The 26,543-nt window shown below is 32.0% G+C and overlaps 2 protein-coding genes across 2 annotated transcripts; both read left to right on the forward strand.

The window, feature by feature from the left end:
- The first annotated feature begins 167 nt into the window (after nucleotides 1-167).
- LOC132735374 (sodium-dependent multivitamin transporter-like) lies at nucleotides 168-11,239 on the forward strand. Its single transcript, XM_060722349.1, has 16 exons — nucleotides 168-593; nucleotides 1,173-1,241; nucleotides 1,528-1,579; nucleotides 1,945-2,040; nucleotides 2,749-2,879; nucleotides 3,335-3,408; nucleotides 4,588-4,725; nucleotides 4,986-5,121; nucleotides 5,389-5,477; nucleotides 5,841-5,953; nucleotides 6,854-6,924; nucleotides 7,408-7,494; nucleotides 8,151-8,203; nucleotides 8,970-9,082; nucleotides 9,557-9,678; nucleotides 10,645-11,239. The coding sequence occupies exons 1-16, from the start codon at nucleotides 258-260 to the stop codon at nucleotides 10,738-10,740; spliced, it is 1,776 nt and encodes a 591-aa protein (XP_060578332.1). The 5' UTR covers nucleotides 168-257; the 3' UTR covers nucleotides 10,741-11,239.
- A 1,733-nt stretch (nucleotides 11,240-12,972) lies between these two features.
- On the forward strand, nucleotides 12,973-24,265 carry LOC132734994 (sodium-coupled monocarboxylate transporter 2-like). Its single transcript, XM_060721926.1, has 16 exons — nucleotides 12,973-13,468; nucleotides 13,980-14,048; nucleotides 14,690-14,741; nucleotides 15,124-15,191; nucleotides 15,436-15,516; nucleotides 15,879-15,952; nucleotides 16,590-16,727; nucleotides 17,343-17,478; nucleotides 17,801-17,889; nucleotides 18,654-18,766; nucleotides 19,188-19,258; nucleotides 20,559-20,645; nucleotides 21,379-21,593; nucleotides 21,926-22,035; nucleotides 22,936-23,051; nucleotides 23,351-24,265. Exons 1-16 carry the CDS (start codon nucleotides 13,130-13,132, stop codon nucleotides 23,450-23,452), a joined length of 1,860 nt encoding a protein of 619 aa, XP_060577909.1. The 5' UTR covers nucleotides 12,973-13,129; the 3' UTR covers nucleotides 23,453-24,265.
- Nucleotides 24,266-26,543: the final 2,278 nt, after the last annotated feature.

The raw sequence follows: 26,543 nt of genomic DNA on the forward strand, positions 1-26,543 counted from the left end.
CCAAATCTAGTGCACCTGAATACGATGTGAACGCCTTACATACATTTCATTTACCGGTTGATTGAATATATTGTATCACAAATTGACCCTTACTGTTTTCCGTATATCATCTGCTCATGGCTAAGTATAATACATTTGTATTATCATATAATTCCTGATCGTGCATAAATGTTGTAAATACTTACCGAAATTTATTTACAATACAATACCTGTATTATTTTCAAAACGTTAAATTATATTTCTGCTTTCTGGTAAACATGGATAAATTAAGATTTCATATAGTGGACTATGTTGTTATGGCATTGTTTCTTGTTATTTCAACTATAATTGGAATATATTACGGGTTTTTTAAGCAGCAATCGACAACAGAAGAGTACCTTCTTGGTGGACGCCGAATGCATCTATTTCCGGTAGCGTTATCGTTATTGGTGACGTATCAGTCTGCGATATCTGTTCTAGGAGTTCCGGTCGAAGTTTATCTGCACAACATGATGTTTTTATACCTTTACTTTGCAATTTGCCTTGGATATTTAATACAAGCACTTTTAATAGTTCCACTTGTTTACCCGCTTAGGTTAACAAGTACATACGAGGTAGGAATATTTTTTTTTCAATAGAGAAAATATCAAATTTAAGAATGCTTCTAGTATAAAAGACACAGATGACCATTTCTATCAAAGTAGTATCAAAGTCTGAAATCATCTTCTCGTTCACATCAATAATTTATGAGCATTTATAGGAGTATATTGTGTTCACAATGCATTTCTTTAAATATTTAGTTCATATATTTAATATGTTTCGAAGGCATTTTAATAAAACTTACATAAATTAGGTTCAATGGTCACATCCGCTTGAACATATCTGCGAATGTTTTTCTAGATTTAAAATGTCACCACTTGCATGTTTTAATGTTGAATTTTGTTCAAGCCGATGCTAGTGGGGAATGAATGTTAACTTTCACTTCCAGTGCCGTCAATGAACAGGCTCAATCAAACCGAGCCTGCAACATTTTCAATTTTGCCGTGTTGGGCTTTCTTTAGGGATTCTGTATTTATCTATTCAATAAAACCGAGCCTTCAACATTTTCAATTTTGTCGCTTTGGGCGTTCTTTAGGGATTCCGTTTTACCCTATTTTAAAATTACATTTTACGTTTGGTATAAAACATTTCAGTATCTAGGGCAACGATTTCAGTCTCGATCAGTTCAGCTGCTTGGTACTGTTATTGGAATGTTACAAACAGTACGTATATAGCACTTAAAGTTTCTTGAACATATAGTAAAAGTCTTGAGTAACATAGGACGCGTTGTCAATAAGTAGTGCCATATATTTAGAATATATCCATACCAAATAAGATATATACATTATTGAATATATCTATGAATATTATGGTACAAATGATTTATACATAAACATATACAAAACAAACAACTGCTTAAGTAAAATGAACATTTTAGCTCAACCCTTCGGTAATATGACTGACCTTCATTGTATATACATATACATTGTATATTTTTATATTTTACAGCTTCTGTATATGAGTATAGTCCTTCTAGCTCCAGCACTTGCTCTAGAAGCAGGTAAATTGATTTAAAAAATATTTAAAAAGGCAATTACTAAATCAAATGAATGTTACTTGCATGATACAGTCCCCTCCTATTTTTATTCGGTGCCACACTGGGTGCTTTGCGGCTGTGGGTGGGTTATACCGGACGTTGCATTGTGTAAACGTTGCCTTGCCGTTGTTGGCATTTTCTTGTTCTTTCTTTTCTTTTTTTTTCTTTTTTTGAAATATGAAGAAACATGTTTGCTCAATATATCCCTAATCTCGTGGAAAACATTACTGTCACTTCTAGTGATACTTTTAATATCAAGAACATTAATGGTCGTAAATATATCATAAGAGATTGTTTAGATAAAAGAACTCATATTTTTCTTTTTATAGTTGCTGGGGTTCCGCTATGGTTGTCTGTCATTATCATTGGTGCCATTGGTACCAATTTTTTACATCCTTTTTTTGGGAAAATTAAAACTTTTTACAGTAACTAAATTGGGGGTTAAAAAAAACAAAGGGATCTCATAGGGGGAAAACCCCTTTTTTTGTAAACTTTTTAATTTTTTTACAAACATTTTTTTCTAGTTATAAAACTAAATTTTATTTTGTAAAAAATTTAAAAAAAATTGGGTAAATTTTAAAATTATAAAGGGTTTTTTTGTTTTTTGGGAAATTGGCCAAAATTACAAATAATTTTAAAATTTAAGAAGGGGGTTTTATTTTGATTTCGTTTGATGTTTTAAGTTTCTACTGTCCATAGTCGATATTCATTGTTTTACCAAATATTTAAACAAGGACTTGCAACATTTAAGTATGTTTTGATACACGAAATTTCTTAATTAACTAACTGTATCACAATTAGTTTAACATCAAATCATTAATGATATACACGTTTTTAACTTTAATCACGAACTCCGAATATGACAAAAGAATTTTGGTAAACTTTGTTAACCACTTGAATTTTTATCTTATCAACTACATATGCGGAAGTTCCTTAATTCCAAATTTTACCAGTTAATGTAAAATGTTGGATACTGCTGATGCCGGTGCTAGAGGGCGTGGACGGTAACTTACACATTTCATTACCGTTCATGAACAGACTGAATCAAACCGAGCCTGCAACATTTTAAATTTTGTCGTTTTGTGCGTTCTTTACGGATTCTGTTTATTTCTCTATTTTTTCAAGATATGAATGAATGCACGAACTATACTACTTTTTACAAAGCATCAATTGTTTATTTAAGGGTGGACTGAGAACAGTAATATGGACGGACGTGTTCCAGTTTGTAGTTCTGTACGGCGGTCTTATGGTAATATTAGTTATGGTATGTGTGAAAAGCTTTTTTGCTCTCACCTTGTGCTTCATGATTTATAATTTAACAAAACCAGTATATGAATAACCGTGTTCCTTATGTCTGCCGTGAAAAGTACAAATATATAACCAGTTTTGGTCGGTTTTACGTCGCACCAACAGTATAGGACATACGGCGCCTTTCCCGCTTTACTAGTAGAGTAAGACCTCAAGCGCCCTTCCATGCATTTCAGGCACGAACGGGCACATGAGTAGTAACCATCGAAGTTATGTAAGCTAGCTGAACAGCTTCTTTACATGAAATAATCCAAAGTCCCTGTCAGGTTTGAACCGACAGTGGTGAGGGCCAAGTGGTTTAAAGTCAACAACCTTAACCATTCGACCACGGGCACCACCTCGAAGTCCTAATATGTATTTATTTCAGATGCTTCAACTATAATATCTGGTTTTATATTATAAACATTTCAGGGTGGAATAAAAGTCGGAGGTTTCACAAAAATATTTGAACTCGCGTACGAAGGGGAGAGAACTGCATTCAATAAGTATAAATTTCATTCTTTTTATGTTAATTTCAAGTGACAACGCATGTTTGTGAATATATTTATCATCGTTATAGTTTATGGTGCTTCAAATTTATATTCAGACCAAATACAATGTAAGCCTTGAACCAACTTAAGCAATGTCCAATAAAAGATTTAGGCAATATGAGCAAGACTGCTAAATTTTATTGGTATTATACAGATTATCTTGGTACTCCTCATGACAATCTGATTGAAAAACATTGTATTTTTGTGGCAATATGAGGAATGTTCAACCGTGTGTGCATAAAAGTACCTGAAGATTTCAATGAAAATTATATTCGATTCCAAAGTTTCAGTCGTCTGAAACGACTTTGACAATATTTTGATCTGAAAAGTATATTGAGCCTATGAAGCAAAGAAGAGATTTACTTGCCAAGGGTCAGGTGAATACATATGTATGACAACCTTTCATTCCTGCTTCAGAATCTTGAGCGTTGACGCATTCTCATGCAGCAATCTGCTGTGAATCGTTCTTTTGCATATTACGAAGCACGTCTATTTTTAAAACAAGCCATTATACTTATTTGCCTTAAGGTATACATAACCTGAATGACGGGATCCTTAGTTGTAAAAAATATGGCATCTTTCGTATAGGCTCAAAAGAGCATATGTATCGTCCAAGAAAGATATTGGAACAATATAATCGCCATAATTTTTGCGAATTACATGTATTTTTCTGCTTATATATCAGCAGATGGATGGGGAATCTGTCTATCACAAATCTTTTATATTTTTAATAACATCTGTAAACTGTATAAGCTCATATTCTTAAGATACCTTCCACACTATTTGCTTAGCGATGAATCTTGCTTTAAACAACTCCACGTTTAAATTTATCAAACTAATAGGGAAATAAACCGTATTCCATTTTGCCCATAAACAGAACATATTAAAAAAAAATGTCTTCAAACCATGTGTCAAGAATACAAATATGTTCAATATAAGACCGTATTTCTTCAGCGTTCTCCGGTCTTCGACTAACCATTTTAAATACAAGACTAGTCAATGTTTTTACATGACCATGACCCATTACTGAACGAATTATAATTTTAAATGCATACATATTTGAACTGTTGTCGTACGCATGGTCAATTACACTGTCTATTTCTTCGTTTTCAAATATCATTTCAAATAAAACAGAATGAGTGGAGATCCGAGAGTACGACATACTGTAGTTGGACTATTGATTGGCGGGATATTTCAATGGTTACCAAACTGTTGTAATCAGCCGGCTGTACAAAGAATTTGCTCTATGAGGTCTGAAAGAGATGCAAAAATGTAAAATGTTCCTTGATATTTAGACCTTGCTTGATAATGATCTTAAATTTACGAAACAATTTGTACACATCTTGAAATCTGAGTTTTAAGACATTGTTTGTTCTTCAAAATGTATTAAGATAATCATTTCATGTACTGGACCATTAATATCATTAATACGAAGATAGATTCTTTCATTTTTAACATTACACAATTTATTTAATTGAATAGAGAATACGATAACATTAATGATATAATGATTTGTGTTTTCATACCAATAGATCGACTTATTTGACAATTCCACTGATGTTAGTGTATGGTGTTATCCTAACTATCACCGGGTTGTTGTTGTATGCTTACTTCGTGAATGAACAGTGCTGTCCTATTGAGTCTGGAAAAGTTGGAAACGCGAACCAAGTAATGCAACATCAGTTTCATCTCGCTGTAATGTGTATCTAATATTTAAAATTATTTTGAAAAGAAACGGCATTTGGATTTGAAATTGAATGTACATGTAAAGTATATTAATTCAATTAAAGACACCATACTTATTTGCTTGTGTAGCAGTAAGGCATCGTGTCATAAGACAGTTATCTAAAACCAAAATGGAAATAGGTGTCTATGATAAGAATAAGACAAACATCTGAAGAATACTATATATAATTAAACTAACTCTTCTTTCAGTTGATGCCATATTTTGTGATGCACGTGCTAAACGACGTCCCCGGCCTTGGGGGAATATTTATAGCCGCTTTATTCAGCGGTGCATTAAGGTAAGACAATAACATTGAGGGAAATAAGATGTTAGTAATTTTCATATGTTGCTTTATCTAAAAGGTAGAACTATTTTGTTTCTTGCTCATGTCATCTTTCTTGTCAATATTTATTTTAATAGGAAGTAATGTTCTTCTGTAATTGGTAAACTTACTTCAAAGCAATCAAATATCATGTCACTTCAAATTTAATTTATGTGTTCGAAAACAATTCTGGTTCCATTTAAGTGTTGTCAGATGAACAATTTAAAGCTTTTTTGTTTTTTGTTTGGGGTCTTCCTGGGCTCTTTGCCGCTGGGTCGTGTGGGGATAGCGTTCATTGAACGCCACATTTCCTTGTTGATCTTGTTTATCATAATTTAGTTCGTTGTCGTCAGGGATCAACTCTATGTCAGCCAACACGCTACAAGATATCCTTGTTAACTGTCTAGAGAATGTGACACAGCAAAGAAAAACAATGATTGCTAAAGTGATTGGTAAATAATAAAACTCATTTATTTTACACCTAATAAAATATAATTAATGAACTTTCAGCGTTTTTCCAAATGATGACCAAATAGAAATAATTTTTGGAGATAATCTTATCAATTAAATCTCGTTTTCAATTTTGAGAGTCCAAATATATTTTTCAAATCCTAATTGCATTAGAAGTAACAAGGTACTGTCAAAATGTCAAACAAATGATGGTATGAAATAAAGAGGTCATTATACATTGTTGAGGGCAATGCGTATTCTATTAGACTCGTTAACAGCTGGCGTCTCGTCCAATATAGTTTTGACACCTATGTACTCGTCCAATAGAATTCAGTTTTGTACTAAAAAAACCCTCATAATAGCATATATACGAGTATATATATTCTTATAACAGCAATCCTGTTTATTAAGGATTACATAATATACATTATGTATAAAGGAAAATTGAAATCAGACTTAAAAATCATCTCTTTTAATTTGATATACAGAATCTTGAAAAACATTTTGAAATTGCTGTATCAAACTAAAACATATCTGTTATGTTAAGGTATACCTAATATATAAAATGTTGAACATAAATTTAAAAACAGACTAGAAATCATCTGTTTTAATTAAAAAATACACTTTTAACAGACTGAAAATTCATCTGATTTTAATTAGGTATACTTAATATACAAAATGTTGAAAATAAATTTGAAATCAGACAAAAAAAGCATCTGTTTTGATTAGGTATACCGAATATTCAAAGTACTGAACCGTCTTAGCAACAGTAAATGAAGACGATAAGAAATATTATACATGTATTTACATAAATATTTCAAAAGATCATAACACAAAGTGAAACACTTCAACAGTGACTGATATATATGTATATTTTCACTGCTGCTGTTATTCAATTTCAGTGTTGGCATATGGTGTTCTAGCAGTTATATTGGCGTATATGGCACGTAATCTCTCTGGCCCAGTATCACAGGTACACTTAATTTATATATAAACTAATTCATTTTAATCAAAATGATGTTTTTAAACTACAATATATAATAGAAGTGATGTTTTGAAACTACACTATATAATATTATGGATTAATTGCTTTATGACTATATGACTATAAAGTTTGAAATACAGAATTTGATTTAAAATATTTTATAAAAGAAATTGCACTCGTATTGATCAGCATTTGCTCATTGTAACGTAACTCAATATGATACACTTACCTTTATGCTTACATATCAGCTGAGAAACCTATTTACGTAACATAATGCATGGTGTATGGCGTCAATAAGGAGCAAGTAAAGGTATAAATAAAACTTTAAAAAAACAGAATTCGAATAAGGACATTACATTACTCTTTCCCCTTAACTTTAAATGTCGAACCTTCTCACAGAGTTTTTGCATAGAAAAATAACCTTTATTGTTCTGAAATGATATTCAGATATATAACATATCTAAATTACAGATGGCGCTTTCAGCATTCGGATCAGCAGGTGGTCCTGTAGTTGGAATATTTTTTCTAGGAGCAATGTTTCCTCAAGCTAATTGGATTGTAATGGCAATTCTACGTTTACTAAGCGATTTTGTTATTTTCAATACATTAAGCAATACGATTTGCGTGCATAATTATGTATAGTATGTATATGTAAAGTTATGATAATTTAACTTTATCCAGAAATATTTTACACCGCTGTGAGGAGATCGGTTTTGAGGCAAATATAAGCTGAAACAACTTCAACAAATTTTTAATTCTGCTTAAAGGGCCGGTGCTAGGGGGTTTTGAGGGGTAATTACATTTTCCCAGTGCCGTCCTTTTTTAAAATTTTTAAGTTTTTCCCTTACAATGAAAATTTTTATCTTATTTTTTAAAAAACCCCGGGAAAAAAATTTTTCCCAATTTTACTCCCAATAAAATTACATACCTTTTCGAATTTTTATTTAAAGGGGTTTTAATAAACATCCTTCCGGTTTAAAGCCATTATTTTTTTGGTGCCATTACTTATCATAGAAAAATTTTGTAATCACAGGAGCATTCACTGGAGCATAGTTGGAATTTTGGCAAAAAACCCATTGGTTTGGGCTTTGGGGGCCATTTATAAAAAAAAATCTCCATCTAAAAAAACCTTTCCCCCCGGAAAACCTTTTACAAAGGTTTGGCTCCATTAACTCAACGCTTTAAAAACAAATATGACGTCTTTTAAAAAACCCTACAATACGTCACATATGACGCAGACATCAGCGTTTATGTCCACTACTGTAAGGTAAATGATAGATAAGCATTATATCAGTCTTTTGTAGATGATATAGATGATATATAACATTCAATTTGAAGAGAAAGTTCACTTGATATTAGATCTATATCTGGCTTAGGTAAATACTATAGGTAATACCACTTGTTCTTGCTAACGCTGAACGTTTATCTAGATTAAATACATAGAGGATATTCAAGTTTTGTCTATAAATACATGATTTATTTTCATCGAGTGGTATGAAAATAAATATTTCATGAGTGACGGTAGCCACGAGTGAAATATGGTAATTTTCATGCCACAAGATGAAAATAAATCAGGTATTTATAGAAAAAACTTGAATTTTCTGTTACATTTTTCTCTTTTTTGAAAGACTTTCCCTTAAATTTTGTATACTTGCAGAATTTAAAAGAAAGTAGTCCGGCAAGACACCAGTGAAAATACGGAAAATATGTTTCACTGCAGTGAAAAATAAATTTTTACAGTGAAAAATCAGAAAATGAAAATACGCATTTTATTTCATCAATATTTCTCAATGTATATTATTTGTAAGTATATAATAAAATAATTTATGTTGATAAACCTTCCAATTTTAGTAATAACAATCAATTGAAATTATCACAAATAAATTTCATTATATTGATCTCGTATTAGTGTTTTGATTTTAATGCCGGCCCAGACAAATACCACGATGACAGAATATGTTGTTGTTGTTTTTTTGTGTTGTTTTTTGCTCAATGTTGTTAGTCATATTTCATCTTAAATTATTGGTTTTCAGTACACCTACATCAGATGGGCATTTTCCCCTGTACGACATGTCCTACGCATATTTCGGTTTGTTTGGATTCCTTTTAACAATGGTGATTGGTCTGGTTGTAAGTTTCCTATCAGGTGGGTCTGGTTACGTGTTTTGTGATGTTTTATTACTCATATCTTTTAATTAAACTTTGCTATTTTTATACAAACCAACTTACATGAAATGATTAAAAAATGTTTCATTTTCCTATTTTAAAGTTATATGTGCGAGTATCACTACGCAAATAATTTTATTTTTCACGTTTTTTACCTTTGTAAGATCCGAGCCTTTATTGTAATTCGGTCAATGTGCGTAGTCACTCGTAATTTTGATCTCAGACGTATCAATGTATTTGTAACAGCAAATCTAGACACTAGTTGCAAGGTTATATTTATATTTCTCCAAGTTGCCCTGGATGTAAAGGATATTTATTACAAAAGACTTTGTACAAGTTTTGTAATACACATTGTTTTGAATAGAATTAACCATGCGAATAAGAAAAGCTCGTGTAAGAGTCAATATATTAATATTTTCCTTCCTATTGTATTTTTGTGTTGTTTTTACTCCAGGAAGAAATAAATGCCAGGACATTGAAGCAAAGTATATTTTTCCGTACTTCAGAGATTTCTGGAAATTGGAAAACAAAGAAATACCGTCGTCAATTCCAGGTTCATACACGTTCGAATTCAAGGTCTACTTGTTTTGTTATTATTTCGCCTACTTCCGTATCATTTATCTTATATAAGTTCACTTACTATTTACATTTATTACTTTATCTTTAAGTCAATGATTTTACTTTTGGTTCAGATAATAATATATAGACCGTAAAAGACAAAGCGTCATAAAGTAATTTGGTCTGTAATGGAAGGTATGCTAAGCAAAAAGTAATTTTGAAGTATTTAGCATCAGCCAGGAAAGAATTGTATATGTATGTTGTTGGCAAGTGTGAGATACTTGGTCCGATATTACATATAATTATATAGTATAAGAATCTTACACCGTCTGCCGGTACAAACCGGAATATCTAGCTCGAAGGTAGCTGTTTACGGCGGTAACGAGGATCTTTCGAGTTTCCACGAGAGCTAGATATCCCGGTCTGTTACGACAGCCGATGTTTGATTGTTTGTTTTGTTGGGGTTTTTTTGCTTTGTTTTTTTTTGTGTGCATATAACATATTAATTATATTTCTGAAAGAAATTACGAAAACTAATATTTTAATTTAGCACTTTTTTTTAAAGAAGCGTATGAATAGTAGCGTATGAATTTAAAACTCCATTCTTAGCGGTAAAATGACGTCATTCTAAGAACGCATTTCATTCATAAAAGGCGGGCGGGAATGACGTCATTTGAAGCACGCGACTTTTCTTACATGGAAGTGTAAGACAGGCCTTTTTTAATCGGTTCTAGAACAAATATTGTAACTTAACATATAAATGTTCATACTAAATAACCTAACACTTTATCAACATTTTTTTTAATTAATATTTTCAGAATATCCAAATGGCACATTTGGATTGTTTTTATCGATACTTTAAATACTTTTGGAAAATGTGCATATTAAAAACCAATCCACTTAAAGTTAAAAAAATATTCGAATGGATAAATTTTACAGGGGTATTCATATGTTTAATGTACAAATGTACTTCTGAATTTTCAGGAAAATGGAAAGCAACAAGACGACGGCGATTTAAAGGCTGAGCTTGAAAAGTTAAATACAATTGAGATTGAAGTGAAGAAAGAACACTCTCCTTAATCTCTCATTTGTTTCTTACTCTGTTTTGACATTTTAATACAAGTTGCATTTTTTATCAATTCTTGGTCGACTCAAATTTTAAAATAAATTTTCAAGTCTCAGACGGTGTAGTATAAGCGTTGCAATGAAGTTTAATAACATAACTTTGCTCCTTCTTGAAAATGATGTCATTTTTGCAACACAAGGTGTACGTACTTTCAATGCCTATAAAATAAGCTGTTTATTTGCATATGACGCCATGATTGTTACTAAATATCATGCAATGGTATTATATGATGCAAACATAAAAAAATGAGAGTTCGCAATAAAACTTCAATTTTTAGCAGCTTTTTATTGGAACTTTCATATGTGTCATCATTCGGTGCAATGGTTATTGTTGACAGTGTTTACAAAAATAATTATATTTATTTTTTTAATAAGAGAAATTCATTTAGGAAATTAAGATATTTCGGAATAAGACTGCCTCACAAATTTCCTGATGAAATTAAACTATGTATACCTCACCGTACAATCAAATGGGCAGACAGCAGTTCAAGCGTCGACAGGTGTACCGGTATATACATGTCGGCACAGGAAACACAATTGACGGACAATGAGTATTCATCTATAGTTAACATATCCCAATTGTGTTCGAGTAAACCAATGTTATGGATTCATAGTCAACTTCCAAAGGAGCATGCTAACAAATTTCTGGCCCTATGCAAGCCTTACTTCACGTGAATTTTGACTGAAAATAACCACACTATCCGATAAGATGCGGCATTTTTAGTTTTTAAGTCACAAAAAGTTATATTTTCTCATGATAATAAATCCTTTTATCATACGATTCGTAAACGTCAACATTTTGTCAAAAAATATTCCAAACCATACCTTCAAAAATGCTTTACTGTTAAAGTTATAGGGTATTTAAGTGTGAGTGTCATCAAAATTTAAGTAACGTCATCAGCCGTTCGCCTCTTTTTAATGATAACATCGACAGCCATTTATCGGCAAGAATGAATAACGCTAAAAGCCGTTCAAGGAAACAATTTTCAGCGCTTTTATGCTACAGTAACTAGGAAAGAGTAAAACATTTTTGTTCATTTAAAATATTAATTTATTCATGATACTTTCTAATAGGCGTCATACTTACGAAATCCATCTACTCCTCAATAATTTCTAAATTTTCCACCATAATAAATGATTTATTTTACAGCATGTAAATTATTTTAAAGTATGAGTATTAGTTAGTAAGTCAGTCAGGTAGTTAATTAGTGTTTCTGAAATGTTAAATTCAAATTAGGTAAAGGGAAATTTAACGCTTAATACGAATATCCAGTCTTATAAATAAAGGCATCCATCAACGACATATTTTTCAGTATTCAATATATATATGTATGTATGTATGTATGTATGTATGTATGTGTGTGTGTGTGTGTGTGTGTGTGCGTGTGTGCGTGCGTGCGTGCGTATGTTTGTAACTAAGTAAGTAACTAACTAACTAATAATCATACTTTAAATTAATTCACATGGACATAACGACTTGAGTGACATAAATAGAAATTGCACATTACATATTACCCACTATAGGACTCGCCTAAAAGAATATTGTCTACAGTAGGACTCGCAACAGAGTATCGTTGTTATTCAGGTTTTTGGCAGGATCTATGCAAACATGAACAAGTATCATGAACACTTCACAATACAGAAAATCCGCACTTCCTTTTTTGTGTGTGTGTGGGGGGGGGGGAGGTACGTCGCTCCAACACAGAATAGGTCATATGACGATGATTTTACAGCCCAACGTTCCGTTAGCTTACTGGATAGCTTCCTCACATAATAGAACAATAAATACCTGTAGGGATACAAATAGACAGCGGTGAAGGGCAAGTGGTTTAAAGGTTTATTTTACGAACACGTACATATTTTAGTAATTAAAAAGCATTCAACACTTAACTTTAGAAAATGACGGTCGTTGAAAACGAAACTGTTGCACGGATTTTAAGCCCACATCAGATGTAAGTACTCGGCATTGCAGGCCCCCATAGTTTCCTTTAAAGATGATTGTATGTAGCAATATGAATTAACATCGTTAACTAACTAGCATAAAGTATTAAGCTAATTATAACATTATTATTCATTGTCAGTTATCAAAAGTGAAGCACGGTTATCTTTATGCGCATACACGAAACATTTTAGTCTTTGTCTATCTAAGGTGAATAGTTATATATTAACATAACAGTATACTTCGGATAGGAGGTTACTTAATAATACATGTTGATTGACTAAAAAACACGACATCGGGCTTTACAATATGCTTTTACGAAAGCATTATAAATCTTAATTGTTTCTGTTTATTATTGACAGTTTAAAGCAATTGAAGTTATAAGTGAGAAGATAATTTAACATAATGGAGGGTGTTGTTCAGTTTCACATTGCTGATTACGTAGTATTGGCATTATTCCTGTTGATTTCGTCCGCCATCGGATTATATTACGGGATATGCAAGAGACAGAAAACAACTGAAGAGTATCTTCTTGGTGGTCGGAAGATGCATCTACTTCCGGTGGCTATTTCATTAATGGTGACGTATCAATCGGCCATTTCCGTTATGGGGGTACCGACGGAGGTCTACATTTATGATACAATGAATTTGTATTCATTTGTGGCTATTATGCTGACGAACGTATTTCAGGCGTTTGTGCTGGTTCCCTTGTTGCATCCACTTAAACTAACCAGCGCGTATGAGGTTTGTTTTTATTCAGTATATCTAATGTAGTATGCTCATCTTTGAGTAGAATAGTTTAATCACAGAAAGTTACTGAAATCTAGGAAATCCTATCTTAATATGTTTAATTTGAACAAAAAAATCATGAAACTATACATTGGAAGCTGTGTTCCCTATTACGGATCAAGTGAAGTTAGTCTTTTCTTTTAAAAACAAAACTGCCAGTTGTTTTATATAACACTTTATATTCATATTGTGTGTGGAATTTCTAACATAACATGTCTAGCAATTAACAATATTTTCTAATATCATATTTGAGCATAGTATATCTTTAATACATCTTCTCTGCAAACTTCGTATTCAAAATTTCAATTCTAGATCAAACAACATTTAAATTTTACTTTGAACATGTTGTCGATTGTGAAAAGACCTTGTAGTAATAAGTAACTGCCAATAACCACATTTGTTTTCAAACATATTCATAGTACATTATTTGAAAGATTTACAATGAATCATTTTATTCTTGTTTCAGTATTTGGGTAGACGTTTCAACTCAAGAGCAGTCCAGTTACTGGGAACATACATGGGAATGCTACAAACGGTGAATCAATTTTTGATATAGGCACTATAATATAGACTAGAAATATACCAACAAAAGTAAATTACACGACATTTTTACAAAATGTAATGTAACCAAAAGACGATTTAAAACAAAAATCTTATTTAATTTACATAGTTTATAAATGAGACAACTCTGTACAGTTACAGTAAACATAGAGTTCTATGTCAAGAATCAAAGGCACATTATAACTTTCAATTAATGATTTAAGATATAAATAATTTCAAATGTAATGAAGGTAGCAACATGTTTTTGACTTTCGTACAAAATACTATACAATGTATTACTATTACTGTAATAATAGCTAAAAATACAACAGAAGTAAAAGATAGCCGAGCTGTATGGTTTATGAGTAACTTTTAGAAACTGCCACAGAATATCAAAATAAATATGTTTTTTGAATGAAAATTATACGATTTTTAGGTTGGAATTTCGGCCTATAAACTTAAATATATCGATCATGATTAATTTTATAACAAATTAATTCATAAAATCAAAATAATCTTTAAAATGTAAGTTTCGTGTCTAGAATATCAAGTTATAATATGCTTTTATTGGGGGATTTATCGGATCATTTTAATGTAGAATAAACGCAATGTTCATCCAAAGATTTCTTTTTTCAGTTGCTGTACATGGCCATTGTGCTGCTAGCCCCGGCTCTTGCTTTAGAAGCAGGTTAAATTTTGTTTAACTTTATTTCAAAATATGCTATATTAATAATGAGGTAACACATTTGTCAATCAGACATTGATATTTATCTTATCGGTAACATATTTGTCTAAATAATGTGACAAATGTTATATATTATAGTAAGGAACATATGATGCTTATAATAATAGATCATAAAAAGTTGAATTCCATGATATCCATTAATCAAAAGCACGACATAAATAACAGTTAATTATACATTTAGTAGTGAACGTTTCAAAGACGGTATGCCATAATGCAAAGTATGCAAGAAATTAACAAATTTATTTCCGTCGCACGACTTATTTTTTTTTAAAATCATTAGATATTGTGACATACGCATAAGTATTATGCTCATATTTGTTTCCAGTGGCAAATATACCTTTATGGCTCTCAATCATTGCTGTCGGAGTTCTTGGAACAGTTTATACATCAATAGTAAGATGATATCTTTTTTAATTACATGCACGCAATACTTGCACATATAGTTTATATCGATGTAAAGCATACCCTCGTAAACACAAATTCAACCGAAATGTTCAATATTGTTTTTCATGCTTTTCTCAAACATTTTTACAAATGTGTGTAACTGGTACATTTAACTTTAAGAATGGAAACATTTTAATGGCTTCTCGCGCTATTTAACACATTTATAATTAATTATGTTTGTATTTTCGGACAGGGCGGTATTCGGACAGTGATCTGGACAGATGTTTTTCAATTTATAATATTATTTGGAGGACTGATAGTTATAATTGTCATGGTAATAAAAATATCATTTAATTATTGTTTGACAAAATACACTTCGTTGTTGAATAATTAATGATTGTTATAATTTAAATTAAGTGAAGTAAAGCTTGTATCAATTCTACATTACATTTGTACATTATCATTATCAATTTACGTTTATTATTATTATTATTATTACTACTACTATTATTATTATTATTATTATTATTATTATTATTATTATTATTATTATCATTATCATTATTATTATTATTATTATTATTATTATTATTATTATTTATCTTGAATCTCAACCGGAACTTTCGTGTTTAGCGAACGTTAACACTGCTGTATGTATAACATAAAGAAACTTGTATATAAAGTTTCTTATTTCAGGGTACAATAAACGTTGGTGGTCTGGCAAAAATATATGAAGTTACAAGGGAAGGGTCAAGGCTGAATCTAAGCACGTATGTTACATATTTACTAGAAAGCGTAGTTACTTATTTACATCATTTCTACTGTATGTTTCAGATTAAGTGCATGTTAACAACTTACGTTAAGACATGGGCCGGAAGATTGTTAACCTTGACAAGGCTTCTTGACTTTGCGCCAATGCCTAGCTAATTCATACCAACTTTAACATCTTCAGAACAGAAGAACAAATGTTCTGCTTAAATAGTTTCATTCACAATATTTCATGAATGTTTGTTTTCTTTTTCCAGTTTTCGAAATCTATGCTGAAATCATTTATAAGAGTTCAAGTATATGAATTAATTACTTTTTCCGTTAAACAAACTATGCACAGTTTCCAAGATGTACAATTTCCAAGATGTACATATTTAACTTTAACTTAAATAATTTCGTATTTTTAATGTTTTCTATATTCTCATAAATAAAATGCCATAATATCATCAATGTGATAATAAAGTTATGTATGCACTATGTTAATCTTGTATATATGCTGCTGTTATGTCATTATAAGCCTTACTTGATAACAAAAATACATGTCTGTCATAAATATGAATATGTATGCATCATCATGCAATGTAATTTTCTATTATGTAAATATTCATGAACCAGGATTGAACAATTACAATTTTGCAGAACAAGTGTAGATCCGCGTGTACGTCATACCGTGTGGGGATTTCTCACAGCCGGATTTGTAAATTGGCTTCCAAACTGTTGCAATCAATCAGCCGTGCAACGAATATCTTCAATGCGCACTGTTCGAGACGCTAAAATGTAAATATTTCACTATGCATTTTTTTTTCTAAAACATGGATGGAGATACTCAAATAATGTAATAGTACAATTAATAGAAATTTCCCAAAAAATTGATAAACCTACGCAAAAATCTAGACTCATTAAACGAAAGGCTGAGTTTTGAAGAAAAGCATTTAATTATGCTGATAATAAAACACACAAAACTTAATTTGTTTAGATATGTACAAAATTGTTATCTGTTAACCGAACATTTAAAAAATAAAATTGAAAAGAAAGTGCAAACCAATTTTCATGCAAATTTTTCAAATTTAAAGTCCAAAGTACTTCTTAATTTCCACTGCTTTTATTCATGTACATGTATAATGTATTCATTTAAATTTAATTATACTGCACTTATTGACCCGGATAAATAGAAAGCGAAGATAATGATAGCGAAGTATTGTGTGCCTGCAAATTATTTTCATTTTTCTAGGATTCATATATTATGACGACAGGGAACGTTGTAGTAGTTGTTGTTTTGGGGGATGGGGTATGGGGGAGGGTTTTTTTGACTATGACACAAATAGAAAGAACATGAAACCTTTTTACGTGCTATTCATTTAAATCATATATATTGTATTTATTTTCTTACAGTTCGACATTTTTGAATGTTCCAGCAATATTTATATACGGTATCATACTGATTTTCTTTGGATTATTACTGTACACACATTATTCAATACAACAGTGTGATCCATGGTCAGCCGAGTATATCAGCAATGCCAATCAGGTGCGTCTGATTTTGTCCATATGTAAAGCCGCAACGAACGCATACTGGCTAATTTGAAACAGTTTAAGTGTGTAAAATGTAAATAATTAAATTAAAAGGATTAAAATAAGTGTTGTTTTATCCAAGAAAATATATAAATTATTAAATAATTTAAAAAAAAAACACACAAACAAACAAGCATAAAAACATATTTTTGTTCTATCTTATCCAAACAACACGGACACATTCAATAATTTTGTATCTTTTAAACTTGTAAAGATATACCTTGAACGACTAATATATCTATGTGAACATTTTTAAAGACATTCTTATTTTATTTCAGTTGATCCCATATTACGTTATGAACGTTTTTCGCGACATTCCTGGGATGACTGGTTTATTTATAGCCGCATTATTCAGTGGAGCTTTAAGGTTCGTATTGACTTATTATATGTACATTTCATGGAAAAAAAGAACGGAATGACATATTAATTGGAAAATCATTCGCAATTATAAGTCTCTTGTCCATTGATGAAATGATTCACAAAATGGCTGTTCCGATGAAACCATATTTGTACTACAGTATTATCTAATCAAGCCAGTAAGTTTGAATACAGCTATATTCTAAGATTTCATATATTATACTATTTTCATTGAGTTATTGTAACATCAAAGGGCATTTATAAGCTTTCTTAGCTTCCTATGCAATCCTTACAAGTTGTAAATTACTGAATTCATGTTATGTAAAGTATATAATTAAAATATATGGTGGCTAATTTTTGCCATGTCGTATTTTTGCTCCGTGGGACCCCAGTGAAAAAACACGAAATCACGACAAAATAATTAATTTGTCGTTCCGTCATTCTTCGGGACGCCAGTGAAAAAACGAACTACTTTGTAGTGCGTTCATATGGCTTCTGCGGAGCGAAAATACAACATGCCACAAATAAGCCACCATAAAATAAGTTTCAACTTATAAAAAGTTGTTGTATATCTTATGTTTTGCAAGAATATACTTCTTACGTGATCTGTTGCTATGACAACGACACTTCTAATAGGAAAATTTTACAATTTTTGTTTTGTTTTAAATTAACGCAAGTACGTTTCTACGGTATTATTTATATATTTGTCGGTGTAACTGAAACTTATATTATGACAAGGAGATGAATACGCACGAAATTTATATTAACTTTCAGTACGCTGTCGTCTGGAATAAATGCAATGTCTGCAAATACTTTACAAGATATTTTGGTAAATGTATTAGAAAATGCGTCTGAATTTATGAAAACATTAATCGCAAAGCTTGTAGGTAAGTTTGCTTTTTTGCAAATAGCTTTTTTCATATATATAAATATTCGTTATAGGTGCTATAAGTACTAGTGCGGGGTATGTTTTCACTTACTATAATTATACATGTATAGTGTTGAGTAATATCCAATAAAATTCTTTCTGATAAGTAACATATTATTCCCAACGTAAACTGTAACTGATATTATCTGTAATTGAAATATATATCAACTGTTTTTGTTAATAAACTTATTTATTGTTGACATATGTGCATATATTTAGAATGGCATTAAATACTTGACACATGTGTTATCAGTTTGGATCATTAAATGTACGTAAATTATATATAAATCATTGATAGAAATAGAATACTATCAAGTCATAGATAGAACATAACCGAAAATTTTGTTTACTTTCTCATATTTTTAAATATTTTTATTCAGTTCTGTTGTACGGTATATTAGCTGTTGGACTTGCCTACATGGCTAGGACACTGTCAGGCCCTGTAACACAGGTAGTTTGAATTGTGTTTATATTATATTAGAAATTTAAATGTAATTGAAGAATATGCATGTAACATTCGTAATACATCATTTCGATTTTTGAAAGTAGATTGAAATAATTCCATAATAAACATATAATCTAGTGTGTAATACATTATTGTATGCTCATTCTATCAAACACTTTTTTTCACAATAGTTTTCGAGTAAATTTGAAACTTATATCTTATTAAACAAATTGTTAAAAGGTGCATGTCTGATACATCATACAGTTATGTCCCATAAAATAGTTATTTCTGGTATTCTAATAAGAATCAGTAATTCAGGTTATTGCCCATATATTGGTTACTTATAATTAACATAAGTTATATACAGAGGCTTTGTTGTCTATAAAATAGGTGCTTTAAGTTTAAATTTATTTAACGTTGGTCGATATCACTTGTGTAAATAGTGTCGATTATTCTTTTGAATGAATATAACAAAGATGTTGTATCATAGTTTGGGGACCTTTGTGTTAGAAATGTGTCCGAGTTAAATCGTATACATTTACATGCACCGTGCGTTATTTGGAGTGCAGGTATTAGTTACCCGCACTCCAGAGCATGCCCAATGATTGGCTCTTTTTTGCTGGGGTTTACTTATTGTGACGGCAGAGAAAGGGAAAGCGACAGAAATGTCATATTTAGATGCTCGTTAATTGGTTACTTTTCTGTGGGGTTTCATATTGTGACAACAGGGAACGTGTTTTTATGTTTGACTATGATACAAAAGAGAAAGAACATCAAAACACTCGTACAAACGACCCTCGTACAAATCAGAATCAGATAGCCTCGTGTTTCGATGCTCTTTCTATTACTTAATGGACCGTCACTCTTTAATGAAGGCTTTTGTAATATAGAATTTTGATAGATTTCTATGGTAACAGATTTATGTAAAGGTTGAAACTATGCTTTTGATTAATCATTAAGGCGCTTATTAAACGGGAAAGAATTCAATGACAAGTTGTTGCAGATTGTACCACATAATTAAAAGCTGGAACGATCTCATTGGACAAAATACAGTTTCAAGCTAATAAATGTGATTAAGCATCAAGACTTATTCAGTTATAATTTAGCAATGGTTGTTGATATATTTTTTTTCGATATGTTCTTCTAATAAAGTGTAACACAAACTTAATTTAAATGTATAGATAAGTATATACTTACTTTGGTTTACATGAAATTTAAATTGAAAAATAAAACTAAACGTGTGGGTTATTGAAATAAAACTTTCTTCTACGTTTACGTTTAATATATTTTACATTTTAAATTGTAGATTTCATGGACAGCAATGGGTGCAACAGGTGGGCCTATTGTCGGTGTAATGTTTCTGGGAGCAACATTTCCTCAAGCAAACTGGATTGTACGACATACTTTAAATAACCTTAAACATCAAAACTAAATGCATAGGTTTTAAAATATCTAATGAAAAACTGAATAGCCCTTTTCTACGTTGTCCCGTTAGGGACATCTTACTAGCGCCTTTTAGACGACACTACGATAACGACATTAAGCGCCATTACAATGATAAAGATGGGACAATGTAACATTACCAACACGTTTTTGCACCGTCCCATTGTGATGTTGCATTGTGTTTTCGCAATTTGCATCATGTTATCGGAGTGTCGCCTATAGGACCAGAACGAAACTTCGATACCTTGATGTGAACTCGAGACAAATAGTTGAGTGACTAAGTTTTCATTTTCACATCTACGTAGTCATTTTATTATGTTCGTTCGTGCATATTTTTAACAAAGCAGTTATACATGAATATCTTCTCTGATTTTAAAAATCTTGTAAAATGAAGGTTTAAAAGAAAAGGAAATGAAGTGCACAAATGAAGTGGTGGAGATCTTTGACTTTGACCAAATTGCATTTTTGAATGTTTCAAGTTAGGCTTGGTATAAAAGATACTTGACTGTCGCTGTGAATTTTGAATAATCTGGCCAAGATAAAACCCTCGTGTCGAAAATGTCATGAATTATCTGCTTTATCTGTGTTTAACTAACAGAAATTAAATGCCTTACTATATCAAATATATTTTAACAAAATAATAAGAAATATTCATTTATAATTTTTTTATCCTGTATTAAAAGGGGGCGTTTTCCGGAGGTATAGCAGGGATAGCAATGGCAATGTGGCTAGCATTGTGTCATCTTATGTATGGCATTAAACCTCCGGTATCGAGAAGAATACCAACGACTGGGTGTATACCTTACAGTTCATGGGAGACAAACAGTACAAATACAACTTCTGCAGGGATGACTACAGTTATTCTTCAAACGACAGAAACATTCGCTAATGAAACCAAGTACATATATTCTTTAGCGATTTCTAATAATTACTGTCGAAATACTTTCTGTAATCTAATTCCTTTTAATTTTAGATACAAGCATAAATTTATTTTTGATTTCTTTTGTGTTTACTGCTCCAATTTCAATGAATAATTCTTTTATCATGTTAGCTAAGCGTTTATCTTATCTAGTTTTGTAGATTTATCTTCCGAAAAATAAATCTAGTTGCACGTATATTTCAAATTTGACCTTTGCTATTGGTTAAAAAAGCAGGACAAAAATGACACCACTTTCGTAAAAAGACTTACCAATATCATAATCTGAACTGTAACCTTTTTCGTTTTTCCAGTGTAGCAGACGACGATCATCTAGTATTTTATGATATTTCATATCTTTATGTTGGTATACTCGGATTTCTTGTGGCATTCATAACTGGCTTAATTATCAGTTTGTTTACCGGTACGTCTTCGTATAATATCCTGCTTATAAGCATCTAATTTCGATTGCTTATTTCTCCAATATATTTCCTTACTTCAGGCTCCAACATTACCTTTTCTAAATTGCTGACCCTTATGGCCATTTTCAAGTTAACTGTTCAGGTTCGAAAATTTAGACACAAGATTTACTATAAACGTAATTATTTAAATGATATCAATTGGAACTTGCAAAAGTCAAAATGACTGCTGTTGACAAATCACAGTCGTAATCTCTAAAAATCAGAATATTCTGGGTTTCCCAACTAATTAATCCAGCGGTACAAAATAAGCGCAAACTATTACGATAACTATTGCAAAATATAAGTAATGAAGACAAAATGTATAAAGTTGATGCTATCCTTAATTAACTCGAAAAATGGTGGTTTATTGTTTATCTTATCCGGAAATGCAAACAAACCTTCATTGCATTACCTTTGACCATAGAGCAGTACAACGAATTGTAGCTATAAATTTGTACCCCCTTAATATCAAAATATAATAACTGGGGTAACCTTATGTTTGTGCAAAATTCCATATACCAATAGACACGTACTTATATAGTAGCAGCTTCACTTTTAATAAGAGTATAAAGTTCGAAGAGTACAATGTTAAATAACTTATAAATAGTTACCACCACACTGAATGGCATTATATAATTTCCCATTTCTTTAACGTTTTTAACTTAACGAGAAAATTATAGAAGTTGTATAGTCTTGATTGCAAATACAGTTCTAGTACTGGTTTGTTCCGGGAAGCGGACTCGTGCGAGATATAAATATGTTTCTACTTTCCATTACAATCGCACTTAAATGAATATATTGACATCAATTTTCCTGATGATGTAATTAAAGCAAATATTTATTGCAATATGATATGATATTAGGTATGGACCGCGATGAACCGACCGAGGCAGAGTATATATTCCCTGGTTTACGATCATTTTGGAAGAAAGGCTACACAGTCGTTAGAAAGCCACGGACTTACACAGCTATAAAAACGGTATCAAACGTTTTTCCTTTCATTGATAATTTCATAATTCCATACCTTATAGTGGATACGAATCAGGATATTCGGTAGTTAAATCTAGATATTATAAAAACAGGATCCATAAGTTATCAAGATAACGGACTTCATTCCTTTTTCAGTTTGTTGACATTAATTTAGACAAATCAGCATCATCAACATCAGTATTATTTTTATCATTATGAATATATTATAGATATTATTATACCTATTACTATTTATCATCATTTTCAATATATTTTATTCATTTAAATCTAATTCTTTATGTTTTACAGAAATTAAAGAAGATGGAAAGCTTTGGTTTACCAGCCTATGTAGCACCGATCAAATCTTTAGACCATAACTGGTATAACAAACACCCGGATGATGAACTGTGAATGACATTTTTCTAACACGTGTAACGTTTCAGCCTTGGCTGAATAACATTAAAATAAGATATTAGATATTTCTATTACTATTCTTTTGGTTTTTATTAATAAACAATTGCACCATTGACTTTATTTCAGTACACGAATTATGTGATTGTTAATGTATCTGTTGTTTTTTTACTTTAGTTTAATTTTTTTTTCTTACAAACAAATTATAGAATGCAATTTCCTTGTACGTACACTTTAAGTGTGTACTTATGCGTGACTATATTAAAATAATTATATAGATTGAGCAATGTAATGTGTCCTATTTTCTGCTCAGCGGGCACTAATATGCGACGAGGTGACGAATTTGTCGTGCGCTCCTCGAGGTGCCAGGCGAAAACACGAGGAATAGACAGTGGTGACGTTGTCGCATTTTCGTGCTTTCGCCTGACGCCCCTAGGGCAGGCATACGATAATGTAATACTTTGTCGCATTTCGTAATTTCGTCTGGTATCCCAAAGCGAAAACAAGAAAATGTGATAAGTCATATTTCCGTGTTTTTGTCTTTCTCCCCGCTGAGCAAAAATACCAAATAAGGAATATTCTAATGGGGCTTACTGAAAATGTTTCCTCAGTGCATTCCCACGGATTCTACGCCCCCCCCCCCTATCATTAAAAAAAAGGTATTAGGGGTTTTATGCGGGCAGCCAGTATCATATGTAACGATTGAATCTTTTAGAAAGTGGCATTTTTTGTTTTTTACTTTGAAATTTCTATTCTGGATATTGTATTAGTGCTTTGTTCATATATTTCTTTTGATTAAATAATCTCACTACAATGCACAACGAAGTTGTTTGTTTGTTTGTTTGTTTGTTTGTTTGCTTGCTTGCTTGCTTGTTTGTTTGTTTGTTTGTTTGTTTGTTTGTGAGATTTATCGGAAAATGTTAAATGTGATAAAGGATATTGTCAACCCGAGAATTGGTCATATTTCATTCACGGGCTGACAATATTCGTATCACTATGGCGGCTGATTTGTGCTATTCATGTTTTCGCCCCGCGACCCCGCCAAGCGAAAAGTCGAAAATCAACAAGATACAATGGCGGGGGCGCGGAACGAAAATACGCTTATAAGCAAGGGCGCGGGGCGAAGTTTAATAACTGAAACTTCGCCCCGCATAGGAGCGGAGCGTGATTTAAGAAATAAAACGGCGGAATGCGGGGCGAGACGCTAATTACCGTGTTTTCACTCCGTGCCCCCGCCATTTTAACTTGATAATAATTATTCTCGACTTTTCGCTTGGCGGGGTCGCAAGACGAAAACACGTTTATTAGCCCCGCGCCTCCGCTAATTAGTGTGTTTTCAACCCGCGACCCTGCCGTTTTATTTCTTAAATCTCGCTCCGCTCCCTCACGGGGCGAAGTTTAATGAATAAAACTTCGCCCTCGCTAAGTAGCTTGTTTTAGCTCCACGCCCCCGGCATTTTAAACTTGTTAATTCTCTACTTTTTGCTTGGCGGGATCGCGGGACGAAAATACGAATGGCACAAATCAACCACCCTATATCACCGCAACAGCATATGTTTTTAATCTTATTAAAACGAGCACCTTATAACTACAATTATATATAATACTTACACACAGTAAAACGAAAAACTTGCAAACCTTGTATCCACATATGTAACTAAATTTTAAAATAAATGTACTTACACCATCAAAAAGGTACTAGCAAACCTGTCACAAAATGGTGAAAAACTGAAATATAGAGACTATTCCCTGAATGGTATTTTCGCCCTAGTACATTTTTGTACTACTTAACTCTCCGGGACTGATTATTCTATTTCATTAAATTGTAAGCGTTTATTTATAGATCTACTTGAAGGCACAAGACAGGCCCTGGCAAATCATCCTAAATTCCAGGGCTGACTCGTTGTCCTGTCGTGACTAACTCTAGGTGGGTGGTTCTGCAAAGCGCCGTTGTAAAGAAACGGATGCCTTTGAAGTATAGTCGAACTCAATTTCCACAAAAGAACGAAGAATAGAACTTAGACTTGAAGAAGACGTCCCCGATTTGGCTACAAACAGCGGACCGCCAAGGACGCCGTTGGACTCGGACATATGTTTTCTCCAATGCCGAGCATAAATGAAAGAAACAAAAAACAATACCATTTTCATTTAAGATCCGTTATTCGTAGGATCATGTAAGAAAACAAAAGCACTGAAACTAGCGACTCGTATTTATTACTAGTATTTTAATAGCAGCGAGCACATGTTGTTTTCCTCATTATGTAAAATTTACATTAATTTAATGTAGGAACACATCATAAACCATGAAAAGTTCAGAAGGGCATGCTTTCAGAAAATCAAGCAACGCTCTACGATTAATTGCATTTAATGTTGTTTTTAATAAACTTAAGGCAAAAACAGTGACTTCGATGAATTACAATAAAGATGTTTTGCGGTGAACAGAAAAAACTTAAGATTAAAGTTTTATGTCCATGCATTTAATAACAGTTACTCCATTGTGTCCTTTATCTACATGTACTCAGCAAAGACCTACATTTTGATTCTGACATACATACGAGAGTTGTTTTATACATAATTAATGCAATTTTACAAAATGACAAAGGAAAAACGAAGCATTATAAACTGCTAACCGTTTTTCGAATAAGATATGCTGAGCGTGTCACTGTTGCTGAAACATGTTTTCCATAGAGTTCCATGTGAGCAGGTTTGCAAAGGTTTTGTTAAGAAATAGACAACTCTACTATCTTGGAGGCCAGTTGGCGTCTGTTGCCGAATGGTTAAGTTATTTGATTTCAATTCACTTGCCCCTCGCAGCTGTTATCTCAAACCCCACATGGGACTTTGAATATTTCATGTTGGGAAACAATCCACCGAGCATGCGGAACGTCGGTGGTGCCCACTTGTGCCTGAAATAATGCACGGAAGAATTCCTCCACCAGTAATGCTGGATAAAACAATGACCTATACTGTGTTAGTGTGACGAAATTTATATATACTCGGTTTTATAGTTCTTCACATGAAAGAACAAAAGTCCCTGTCGGGATTGAACCCACAGCGGTGTATAGCAAATAGTTTGAAGTCAACAAACTTA

The sequence above is a fragment of the Ruditapes philippinarum genome, unplaced genomic scaffold (assembly GCF_026571515.1).
Source record: "Ruditapes philippinarum isolate M1 unplaced genomic scaffold, ASM2657151v2 ctg9748_1_1_1_1, whole genome shotgun sequence".
In the NCBI taxonomy this organism is placed as follows: domain Eukaryota; kingdom Metazoa; phylum Mollusca; class Bivalvia; order Venerida; family Veneridae; genus Ruditapes; species Ruditapes philippinarum.

Excerpts from the sequence above, each read along its gene's own strand:
- LOC132735374 (XM_060722349.1), top strand. The coding sequence starts at position 258 with ATGGATAAATTAAGATTTCATATAGTGGACTATGTTGTTATGGCATTG. Across the intron at positions 594-1,172 it reads GGTTAACAAGTACATACGAG|TATCTAGGGCAACGATTTCA; the intron begins GTAGGAATATTT and ends AAAACATTTCAG. Across the intron at positions 5,478-5,840 it reads TTATTCAGCGGTGCATTAAG|TTCGTTGTCGTCAGGGATCA; the intron begins GTAAGACAATAA and ends ATCATAATTTAG.
- LOC132734994 (XM_060721926.1), top strand. The coding sequence starts at position 13,130 with ATGGAGGGTGTTGTTCAGTTTCACATTGCTGATTACGTAGTATTGGCA. Across the intron at positions 14,049-14,689 it reads ACATGGGAATGCTACAAACG|TTGCTGTACATGGCCATTGT; the intron begins GTGAATCAATTT and ends TTCTTTTTTCAG. Across the intron at positions 17,890-18,653 it reads TTATTCAGTGGAGCTTTAAG|TACGCTGTCGTCTGGAATAA; the intron begins GTTCGTATTGAC and ends ATTAACTTTCAG.